Raw genomic sequence first — 12,986 nt, forward strand, 5'->3', positions numbered from 1 at the left:
CACAATGTTCTGCCTTCATTAAACTGTCGCACCCACGAACGCACTTTTGACACATCCATAACTCCATCACCACATGCCTCCTTCAACTGTCGATGAATTTCAATTGGTTTCACACCATGCAAATTCAGAAAACGAATGATTGCACGCTGTTCAAGTAAGGAAAACGTCACCATTTTAAGTATTCAAAACAGTTCGCATTCTCGCCACTGGCGGTAAAATTCCATCTGCCATACGGTGCTGCCATCTCTGGAACGTATTGACAATGAACGCGGCCTCATTTTAAAACAATGCACGTGTTTCTATCTCTTTCCAGTCTGGAGAAAAAAATCGGAGGCCTTAGAACTTGAATGCACCTCGTAGAATAATTCTTCTGAAAATTTGCTTTAAAATGCATTTTAAAAGCACACATTACTTCTTGCACACCTCTGGACTGTCTCTTTCTTTTTTTTAAGTTCATTCTTCCAAGAGAGGTATTCCCTCATATTTTCAATGAACCACTGTAATCTTGGCAGAAGCAACCCTCTGCAAAAGTATTCTACAAGCTGCTACATCATGGTTCAAGCCCTAACCACTCTGCATTGCACCTTGTTGTACAAAAACTTGTCACACATTTCTGCACTTCTAATAAAGATTAAATTAATAAAAAACTGTAAAATCAACCAGTATGATGACACAACTTCCTCTGAAGTGATAACTGAATTCAACACTGGTTAAATGTTTGATTGTGGAGTGAAGATCCTTACGTATATTATCATTCAGTACTTGGCATTCAAAATAAAACTGAAACATAGCAGGATTATCAATTACAAAGATCATTCCTACAGAAGGGCATTTTTGAAATGTGGGTATGCTTACATAGCTATGTTACAAATATCCTTTGCAACAAGAATGTAAATAGTGTATGTTTTCACAATATTCTCTGAATGATATCATTTAACCAAAGTGGGCCATTATTGTCTTTCATTACTCTACTTGGTAAGTATCCATCTAGTCTGCAGTTTATAACATATTTACGGTTTAACCACACGTATTCTTCATTTGTAAAATTTGAACTAAATGTTCTCAGTTTGTAACTTAAGTTTGTTGTTAGGGACTGTATATCCATTCAGCCAACACAAATACTCTTTTTGCTTTTTAGGTGTCCTTCTCTTGCATGTGAACTGTTGGTCTAGTTGTTTGAGGCAGCTGTCTGACAAACTATTCAGTATTACTTTGCAATACTCTTAGTCTGTATGGTTGGTAATGGATACATAGTTTTCTCAGTTGGTAGTGATTAGATGAAGTCACCCCCTACTGTTCATAAATGCACATGGTATTTCTGTACTATTGAGTTCAGGCTATCTTTGAATGATTTTACAAGTGATGTGTCATAACTGGTGGTGGGGAGAGGGGGGGGGGCTAAAAGAAACATCCCATTATTGATCAAGATCACTCAACCTCAGCTGCTCTTGACATATTAGTTTGTAGTTGGATTCATTTGAACTGCACTACACTTAATGGTGAAGTTACATTCCACACGCTCTTTCATGCACTATGTGGTCACCTGCATAGTACTGACACAGAGCCACATTTGCAACATTTGTTTTTTTACCATATTACTCCTGCCTAAAACCAATTATACTGGCTATCTGCAGGCAGGTGTGGAGACTATCATGCCCTCTCTCAACATGTGCTCCCTCGGTAGCTTGGAGAATGTTAAGGTGGTATTCCAGTTCCCGCCCGGTGTTTCGTAACGTGTGTTCTGTCTCAATACCCATAGCAGCTTGTATCCTAACCTTCAGTTCATCAACATCAGCAACTGGTGTGACAAAGACTCTGTCCTTGATATAGCCCCAGAAAAAAAGTCAAAGGGCGTAATGTCTGGAGAGGGGAGTAATGTCCGTAACGGTGGATTGGAAGGAACAGTCCAACATCCTGGCCAACCTGCTCTCCAGACATTATACCCCTTGACTTTTTTTTCTGGGGCTATAACAAGGACAGAGTCTTCATCACACCAATTGCTGATGTCGATGAACTGAAGGCTAGGATACAAGCTGCTGTGGGTACTGTGACAGAACACGTTACGAAACACCTGGTGAGAACTGGAATACCACCTCAACATTCTCCGAGCTACCAAGGGAACACAGTTGAGGTTTACTAATGTAAGTGGTCTTAAAAGAACTAGTAACACTAACCTGTGTAACGGCATCAAATGTAACTTATTATGTCACACAGTTATTCTGTTATAAATTTTTATAATCAGGGCAAGACTTTGTGCTTATCCTGTATAATGCATCACATATAATGTAAAAATTAGTAACAAGTATACTTTTATGAATATGTAAAATGTATTTTGACAAAGTCAGTTCCTTGGTAAACATGCTGAATGGCTAATAAATAAACATATTAACATATTATTCATAATGTCTTCTATCATTATTATTCTACATTATTATTGACTGTTGTTGGTTATTTGTGTTAGTAATTATGATGAAATTTCATAACTGGGCCACAAGTATCCATAGAAGCTGAGAATTTTTTGTTACAGATTTTGACACATGTACTTCTTGAGCCAATGTAAAAGAAGGCCTGAAGGCCATAATCTGTTCTGGCTAACTAACCAATAAATAAATAATAGAGTGAATTCTGAACTACTAATAGGTACATTCTGCTGATGTCATTTGAAAATATATGTAAAATCACAGATATAGAGAAAAAATGAGTGAATCTAAGGAAGAGACCAGTAACTAGACAAATGATCAAAACATAAAATTGTGAAATTTTAATGAAGCAAAATATATACATAATTTCATTCATAAAAGGAAGTTGGTATTTAAACAGTATATTTAACATAAAGTGTTAACTTTTGTTAAGTAAATCATTTTCAAGGTTACTATCATATTCTATCACAAGTTTCTGTTGAGTAATTGGCTTCCCTGTAACCTAAAATGTTTGTTTTTCTATGCTCACTGACCTTCTCATAAATTTGTTTATAATACTGAGGCAAAGGAGGAACATTTGCCAACTGAGATAAATTATCAACATAATTCCATTGCAGGTTACCCATTTTGTGCTGATAACGTTCTGGCATTCCCAATGATAACCGTAGTTGTAAATCTTCAGAAGTTTCACGTTCCATTTCAGCACGAGTTGGCAATCTTAATGTGCCATCAAGCACTTTCATACAAAATTTCACCTGAAAAATTCACAATAAATATCTAAAAATTAATTAGCATAACAGAGTATAATGTGGATCACTATACTGTGTTATAAATATTTGATATAGCGTAGGTAGTCGTTCATTACGTCTCCTTTAAGATTTTTACACTGTTGTGATCATATATTTTAAAATTATGAAAAGTAAGAAAATTGAAGAATTCTACTGTTTTAAAACTTAATTTCACTAGATTAACAGGCCAATCAAAAGACCTTAAAAGAAATAACTGATCATCTCAACAGAAGATCATCACCACTAAACTAATTCCAAAGGCTTATTACAAAATCTTTCTAGGACCACTACAAAAGCACAGCCCCATGTTAAAGTTGAAAAGTAAGAATGGCAAAATGGCACATATTAATAAAGAACATACTAGAATTATGAGAAAAGCATTAAATGAATGCCTTGATTAACACAGGGAACTTTTAAAATTTAACATGAACATCCCAATGCAAGCCAAACATGAACACACACACATCCCCCAACAGCTGTACATGTGGAAGCAACACTCAAGGGGCAGAAAAATTACAATGATTGTCGAGAAGCCCAAGCTTTTGCAGACATCTGTAAATATCGACATGACATGGTTTGTACATCCCTACACATGGCTCTATAAAAATTTAGGTAACAGAAAAACTGGATGGATAACTGCCATAATCCACTCTCTCCACAATAAGGAGATAAGGGCAATTGAGGTAACTACAAAGGTATCTTTCTTGGACAGCACATGCAATATTTTTCCCAGCATTCTACATGGATAATTAAACAACAAGTAGAGCGAGAATCAGGTAAATACCAGAGAGGCTTCAGCCTCTGGAGCAGCTGTGAAGCACAAATCATTATTTTAAAATTAGTCATGGCATGTTACAAGAAACATGACAAGCCTCTAGCACTAACATTTGTATATTTTAAGAAGACAGAAGACATTAGACATCTTAAAAATGGGTTCCTCTCAAACTTAGTCACATAAGCAGAACTCACCTTAACCCACACAAAATCTAAAGTCAATTTAAGAGGAGAGTTTTATAAACCATTTCTCATAACCACAGGCGTACAACTGGGTGACTGCATGTTACAACAGCTGTTCACCTGTGTGTTGAAATATTTAATTACAGGATGGCACAAGGTTAACCTTAAGAACACTAAAATTCAAAGACACAAAAACAAGATCTAGATCTACATCTACATCTACATCCATACTCCGCAAGCCACCTCACAGTGTGTGGCGGAGGGTACCTTGAGTACCTCTATCAGTTCTCCCTTCTATTCCAGTCTCGTATTGTTCATGGAAAGAAGGATTGTTGGTATGCTTCTGTGTGGGCTCTAATCTCTCTAATTTTATCCTCATGGTCTCTTCGCAAGATATACATAGGAGGGAGCAATATACTGCTTCACTCTTTGGTGAAGGTATATTCTCGAAACTTCAATAAAAGCCCGTACCGAGCTACTGAGCATCTCTCCTGCAGAGTCTTCCACTGGAGTTTATCTATCATCTTCGTAACGCTTTCGCAATTACTAAATGATCCTGTAATGAAGCGCGCTGCTCTCCGTTGGATCTTCTCTACCTCTTCTATCAACCCTATCTGGTATGGATCCCACACTGCTGAGCAGTATTCAAGCAGTGGGCGAACAAGCATAGTGTAACGTACTTCCTTTGTTTTCAGATTGCATTTCCTTAGGATTCTTCCAATGAATCTCAGTCTAGCATCTGCTTTACCGATGATTAACTTTATATGATCATTCCATTTTAAATCACTCCTAATGCGTACTCCCAGATAATTTATGGAATTAACTGCTTCCAGTTGCTGACCTGCTATTTTGTAGCTAAATGATAAGTGATCTATCTTCCTATGTATTCGCAACACATTACACTTGTCTACATTGAGATTCAATTGCCATTCCCTGCACCATGCATCAATTCACTGCAGATCCTCCTGCATTTCAGTACAATTTTCCATTGTTATAACCTCTCGATATACCACAGCATCATCCGCAAAATGCCTCAGTGAACTTCTGATGTCATCCACAAGGTCATTTATGTATATTGTGAATAGCAACGGTCCTACGACACTCTCCTGTGGCACACCTGAAATCACTCTTACTTCGGAAGACTTCTCTCCATTGAGAATGACATGCTGCGTTCTGTTATCTAGGAACTCTTCAATCCAATCACACAATTGGTCTGATAGTCCATATGCTCTTACTTTGTTCATTAAATGACTGTGGGGAACTGTATTGAACGCCTTGCGGAAGTCAAGAAACACGGCATCTACCTGTGAACCCGTGTCTATGGCCCTCTGAGTCTCGTGGACAAATAGCGCGAGCTGGGTTTCACACGACTGTCTTTTTCAAAACCCATGCTGATTCCTGCAGAGTAGATTTCTAGTCTCCAGAAAAGTCATTATAACTCGAACATAATACGTGTTCCAAAATTCTACAATTGATCGACGTTAGAGATATAGGTCTATAGTTCTGCACATCTGTTCAATGTCCCTTCTCGAAAATGGGGATGACCTGTTCCCTTTTCCAATCCTTTGGAACGCTACGCTCTTCTAGAGACCTACGGTACACCGCTGCAAGAAGGGGGGCAACTTCCTTCGCGTACTCTGTGTAAAATCGAACTGGTATCCCATCAGGTCCAGCTGCCTTTCCTCTTTTGAGCGATTTTAATTGTTTCTCTATCCCTCTGTCGTCTATTTCGATATCTACCATTTTGTCATCTGTGCGACAGTCTAGAGAAGGAACTACAGTGCAGTCTTCCTCTGTGAAACAGCTTTGGAAAAAGACATTTAGTATTTCGGCCTGTAGTCTGTCATCCTCTGTTTCAGTACCATTTTGGTCACAGAGCGTCTGGACATTTTGTTTTGATCCACCTACCGCTTTGACATAAGACCAAAATTTTTTAGGATTTTCTGCCAAGTCAGTACATAGAACTTTACTTTCGAATTCATTGAACTCCTCTCGCATAGCCCTCCTCACACTACATTTCGCTTCATGTAATTTTTGTTTGTCTGCAAGGCTTTAGCTATGTTTATGTTTGCTGTGAAGTTCCCTTTGCTTCCACAGCAGTTTTCTAGCTTGGCTGTTGTACCACGGTGGCTCTTTTCCATCTCGTACGATCTTGCTTGGCACATACTCATCTAACGCATATTGTACGATGGTTTTGAACTTTGTCCACTGATCCTCAACACTATCTGTACTGGAGACAAAACTTTTTTGTTGAGCCATCAGGTACTCTGAAATCTGCTTTTTGTCACTTTTGCTAAACAGAAAAATCTTCCTACCTTTCTTAGTATCTCTATCTACGGCTGAAATCTTCGATGCAGTAACCGCTTTATGATCGCTGATTCCCTGTTCTTAGTTAACTGTTTCAAATAGTTCAGGTCTGTTTGTCACCAGGAGGTCTAATATGTTATTGCCACAAGTCAGTTCTCTGTTTAACTGCTCAAGATAGTTTTCAGATCAAGCATTTAAAAAAATTTCATTGGATTCTTTGTCCCTGCCACCCGTTATGAATGTTTGATTCTCCCAGTCTATATCCGGCAAATTAAAATCTCCACCCAGAACTATAACATGGTGGGGAAATCTACTCGAAATATTTTCCAAATTATCCTTCAGGTGCTCAGCCACAACAGCTGCTGAGCCAGGATTTCATTTTTGAGACATCTAATAAGACACCAGGAAACTGAATCATCAGGAGACATCCAATTACCATGTCTGAGCCCGCTTGAACCATGACCTTCACCCAAATTATTTCACATTTCAGATCTCCGCCAATTTCCTTTGATACTATTGCACTTCTTATCACTATAAACACGCCTTCCCCTTCACTGTCCAGCCTGTCTCTGCGGTATACACTCCAATCTGAGTTTAGGATTTCATTACTGTTTACGTCTGGTTTCAGCCAACTTTCTGTCCCTAGTACTATATGGGCATTACGACATTTTATTAATGAGAGCAGTTCTGGGACCTTTCTACAGATGCTACTGCAGTTTACTATTAGCACATTAATATTGTTATTCCCTGTTGCATTTTTCCCACTCCTACCTTGCCCCATCTCAGGAGGCATCTTGTCGAGCCTAGGGAGGGAATTCTCTAGCCTAAAAAACCCACATGTGCACTCCACACATACTCCACTACCCTTGTAGCCACTTCCGGCGTGTAGTGCACGCCTGACCTATTCAGGGGGACCCTACATTTCTCCACCCGATAGCGGAGGTCGAGAAATTTGCACCCCAGATCTCCGCAGAATCGTCTGAGCCTGTGGTTTAAGCCTTCTACTCGGCTCCAAACCAGAGGATCGCAACCGGTTCTGGGAACAATACTACAAATAGTTAGCTCAGATTCCACCCTGCGAGCGAGGCTTTCCGCCTTCGCCAATTCCGCCAATCGCCTGTACGAACTGAGGATGACCTCTGAACCCAGACGGCAGGAGTCATTGGTGCCAACATGAGCAACAATTTGCAGTCGGGTGCACCCAGTGCTCTCTATCGCCGCCGGCAGGGCCTCCTCCACATCTCGGATGAGACCCCCCGGCAAGCACACAGAGTGAACACTGGCCTTCTTCCCCCACCTTTCCACTATTTCCCTAAGGGGCTCCAACACCCGCCTAACATTGGAGCTCCCAATAACTAATAAACCCCTCCCCCTGTGTGCCTGCTCGGACCTTCAAACAAACTGCTCGGGATTTACTGACAGCCTTGTTCTTCTATCCAAAAACATTCAGGAAACCCAATAAGAAGTTAAATTGCTACACAAAACATAGCAGAAAATCAGGCTGAAAATGTTCTTTGAATAGCAACAAAATTAAAACACTACAAAAAATAGTTATTAACCAGAAATACATATTCAAGTGAAACCATGTTCACAACAATTAACACAGCAGAAACAGACTGACTACTCATGATAGAAAGAAGAATAATCATAATGTCTGTAATCAAAAAATGCCAAGAATACTATCAATGGAGACTAGGAAATTGAACTGATAATGAGTACACTCAGGAAAAAAGGATTTCATTCTTGAGACATCTAATAAGACACCAGGAAACTGAATCATCAGGAGAATAACAGAAATTAGAGAACAGTTAGAGCAACATTAGATGGAAAAAAATGTTCACATGTATGTGAATTCTTAAGGGCCCAAACTGCTGAGGTCATCGGTCCCTAGATTTACACACTACTTAAACTAACTTATGCTAAGAACAACATGCACACCTATGCCTGAGGGAGGAATCAAACCTGTGGCAGGAATGGCCATGCAATCCGTGACATGGCACCTCTAACCGTGCAACCACTCCGTGCAGCCTGTAGATGGACTGTGGAAATCAAGGAACATATGAGGGAAGTACAAATTACAAAAGATGATTTAAAAAACAAAACAGACAGAACCAAGCAAATCAAAGAGAAAGAAAATAGACTTCAAACTATGATCAAAAAATAGACAATGGGAAGTGTGATCGCAGATGGAGAAAGGAAGTTGAGATCTGAGAAAATGAAGTAGAACTCAGGCAACAGGAGACTGACAAAATCTTTTTCGAAAAGTGGCTAAGATGGCACAAAGAAGGCTACAAAATGTAAATAAATAAACTGTAAATGCCTGTTTTGCATGACAGCCATTATAATTGTACACAACTATGTACCCTTCAATCTGAAACTATCAGCAGTAATGCATTCACTTTTTTAAAAAATCCATAGATGGGCATAGGACTTTATTCCTAATAATCAAAACATATGAGGCTCTGAGAACCATATGTGCCCAAAGTACAGAAACAAATTTTTGAGAAAAATACACTGATGGAAAAAAATTACACCACCAGTCAGGAGTTTTGGAACACAAACAGAAGTTGGTAGGCATGTTTCTACATCTGAAAGCTAGTGTCTATTAAAATTTCATACCAGATGCATAAGAGTGATGCTACCAGCACCACTATGAGGATGCAAATCATGTTTGGTTTAAATACATGCTGTAATGCTCATGTGCATTAATTACCTTTGAGACTGGACATCGTGAGTTGCTTTTAGTCAAGAATGCTTTAAAGGTAATAAAGATGCCATTATCAACACCTCACTGAGTTTGAATGAGCTCATGTAATAGGGCTAAGAGAAGCTGGATGTTCCTTCTGTGATATTGCAGAAAGATTTGGCAGGAACATAGCCAGATGCCCTGTAGCGTGCATTCCCCTGACCTCAAACCACCGCTATTTGCGACGTCAGTGGTGTCAAGCAAGAGCTCGTTGGAGGGCAGGGAGGAGGCCTATTGTGTCTTCTGATTAAAACTGTTTGCCTTGGTGCCACTGATATCTGTGTGTTGGTTAGGAGGAGGCCAGTTAAGCACTTGAAGCCAGCCTATCTGTGTGCTAGACATGCTGGACTTACAACTGCAGTTATGATCTAGGGTGCGATTTCATATGACAGCAGGAGCACTCTCATGGTTATCCCACACATCCTGACTGCAAACTTGTATATCAACCTGCTGATTTGACCTGCTGTGCTACCATTCATGAACAGCAGTCCAAGGGCTGCTTTCCAGCAGGATAATGTTCACCCACATACCATTGTTGTAACCCAACATGCTCTAGAGAGTGTTGACATGTTGCCTTTGCTTGCTCCATCACCAGATGTGTCTCCAATCAAGCACATATGGGACAACTCCAGCATCGTCCACAAACAGCATTAATCATCCCTGTATTGACTGACTCAGGCACAACACGATGGAACTCCATCCCACAAACTGACACCTGGCACCTGTACAACACAATGCATGCACATTTGCATGTTTGCATTCAAGATTCTGGTGGTTACGCTGGTTATTAATTTACCAGCATTTCACATTTGCAGTGACTTATCTCACACTTACATTAACTCGTTACCCTGTGATGTTAATATCTTACATGTGTTACATCTACAGCTACGTGATTACTCAGCTGTTCACAATGAAGCACCTGGCAGAGGGTTCAATGAACCACCTTCAAGCTGTATCTCTACCATTTAACTCTCGAATGGCACATGAGAAAAACTAGCACTTATATTTTTCTGTGCGAGAACTGATTTCTCTTATTTTATCATGATGATCATTTCTCCCTATGTAGGTGGGTGCCAACTGAATGTTTTCACAATCAGAGGAGAACACTGGTGATTGAAATTTCATGAGAAGATCCTGTCGCAACGAAAAATGCCTTTGTTTTAATGATTGTCACTCCAATTCACGTATCATGTCTGTGACACTATTGCCCCTACTATTTCATGATAATACAAAATGAGCTGCCCTTCTTTGTACTTTTTCGATGTCATTCGTCAGTCCCACCTGAAGCAGATCCCACACCGCACAGAAATATTCCAGAATAGGGCAGACAAGTGTGGTGTAAGCAGTCTCTTCAGTAGAGCTGTTGCACCTTCTAAGTGTTCTGCCAATGAATTGCAGTCTTTGGTTTGCTCTACCCACAATATTATCTATGTGATTGTTCCAATTTAGGTTATTTGTAATTGTAATCCTTAAGTATTTAGTTGAATTTACAGCCCTCAGATTTGTGTGACTTATCACATAATCGAAATTTAGCTGATTGCTTTTAGTACTCATGTGAATGACTTCGCACTTTTCTTTATTCAGGGTCGATTGCCACTTTTCACACCATACAGATATCTTATCTAAATCATTTTGCAAGTCATTTTGATTGTCTGATGACTTTACAAGATGGTAAATGACAGCATCATCTGCAAACAATCTAAGATGGCTACTCAGATTGTCTCCTATGTCGTTCATATAGATCAGGAACAATAGAGGACCTATAACACTTCCTTGGGGAATGCCCAATATTACTTCTGTTTTACTCGATGACTTTCCATCTATTACTACAAACTGTGACCTTTCTGACAGGAAATCATGGATCCAGTCACACAACTGAGGCAATACTCCATAGGCACACAGTTTGGTTAGAAGACACTTGTTGGTGTCGAAAGCCTTCATGAAATCTAAAAATATGGAATCAATGTGACGTCCCCTGTCGATAGCACTTATTACTTCATGAGTATAAAGAGCTAGTTGTGTTTCACAAGAACGATATTTTCTGCATCAGTGCTATGTGTCAATAAATCATTTTCTTTGAGGTACTTCATAATGTTCGAATACAGTATGTGTTCCAAAACCCTACTGCAAATCAATGTTAGTGATATAGGCCTGTAATTCAGCCGATTACACCTACTTCCCTTTTTGGGAATTGGTGTGACTTGAGCAATTTCCCAGTCTTAAGGTACAGATCTTTCTGTGAGCGAGTGATTGTATATAATTGCTAAATATGGAGCTATTTTATCAGCATACTCTGAGAGGAATCTGACTGGTATACAATCTGGACCAGAGGCCTTGCCTTTATTAAGTGATTTAAGCTGCTTCGTTACACCGAGGGTATCTACTTCTATGTTTCTCATCTTGGCAGATGTTCTTGATTGGAATTCAGAAATATTTACTTTGTCTCCTTTGGTGAAGGAGTTTCAGAAAATCATGTTTAATAACTCTGCTTTAGTGGCACTGTCATCAGTGACTTCACCATTGTTATCAGCCGTGTAGGTATTTATTGTGTCTTGCCACTGGGGTGCTTTATGTATGACCAGAATCTCTTTGGGTTTTATGCCAGAGTTCGAGACAGAATTTCGTTGTGGAAATTATTAAAAGCACCTCGCATTGAAGTACGTGTCATATCTCAAACTTCTGCAAAACTTTGCCAATCTTGGGGATTTTGCGTTCTTTTAAATTTGGCACACTTTTTCATTGCTTCTGCAACAACGATCTGACCCGTTTCGTGTACCATGGGGGATCAGTACCATCACTTATTAATTTACATGGTATATATCTCTCAATTGCTGTCGATACTATCCCTTTGAAAATTATTCCACAACTTTTCTACACTTATGTGATCAGATTGGATGGAGTGAAGACTGTCTCTTACAAAGGCATCAAGAGCATGTTTATCAGCTTTTTTAAATATATATACTTTGTGTTTCTTTTTGATGGTTGTAGGTGTTACGGTATTCAGACTAGCAGCAACTGCCTTGTGGTTGCTAATCCCTTTATTTGTCGCAATACTCACTATTTGTCCAGGATTATTTGTTGCTAAAAGGTCAAGTATTCTTTCACAACCATTTACGCATTGAGTGGGCTCATAAAGTAATTGTTCAAAATAATTTTCTGAGAAAGCATTCAGTACAATTTCGGATGACATTTTATGCCTGCCGCCGGCTTTAAACATACAATTTATCCAGCATATCGAGGGTAGATTGAAGTCACCAATGACTATAATTGTATGAGCAGGGTACTTATTTGAAATGAGACTCAAGTTTTCTTTGAACTGTTCAGCAACTATATCTTCTGAGTCGGGGGGTCGGTAAATCGATCCAATTACTAGTTTATTCTGATTGTCAGGTATAACCTCTACCCACGCTATTTCACACAAACTATCTACTTCAATTTCACTACAAGGCAAACTACCTCTGACAGCAATAAATACTCCTCCACCAACTGTATTTAATCTATCCTTTCTGAACACTGTTAGATCATTTGAAACAATGTTGGCTGAACTTATTTCTGGCTTTAGTCAGCTCTCTCTACCTACAACTATTTGAGCTGTGCTTTCTATTAGGGCTTGGAGCTCTTGTTCTTTCCCAACACAGCTATGACAATTTACAACTACAATACCAATCATTTCTACAACTACCTTACTGTGTTTTATCTACCCAATTTTAGATGGACGTCCCTTCTGTGGTTCCCTGAGACCCTCTAACCTAAAAAACCACCCAGTCC

At 39.3% G+C, this 12,986-nt stretch overlaps 1 protein-coding gene across 5 annotated transcripts in view; it reads right to left on the reverse strand.

Annotated features, from left to right (window-relative positions):
• Nucleotides 1–2,810: 2,810 nt before the first annotated feature.
• LOC124555596 (flavin-containing monooxygenase FMO GS-OX5-like) overlaps nucleotides 2,811–12,986 on the reverse strand; it is a 265,730-nt gene continuing 255,554 nt past the window's right edge. For 4 of the 5 annotated variants that reach the window (XM_047129561.1, XM_047129562.1, XM_047129564.1 and 1 more), the window contains one exon: nucleotides 2,811–3,175. In XM_047129561.1, coding sequence (XP_046985517.1) covers nucleotides 2,876–3,175 — 300 coding nt within the window. In that variant the 3' untranslated portion in view covers nucleotides 2,811–2,875. Of the gene's footprint in view, nucleotides 3,176–4,177; nucleotides 4,286–12,986 lie in introns of all 5 variants that reach the window. The other variant, XM_047129565.1, reaches the window with a different exon arrangement.

Source organism: Schistocerca americana, chromosome X (assembly GCF_021461395.2).
Source record: "Schistocerca americana isolate TAMUIC-IGC-003095 chromosome X, iqSchAmer2.1, whole genome shotgun sequence".
NCBI classification, from domain to species: Eukaryota; Metazoa; Arthropoda; class Insecta; order Orthoptera; family Acrididae; genus Schistocerca; species Schistocerca americana.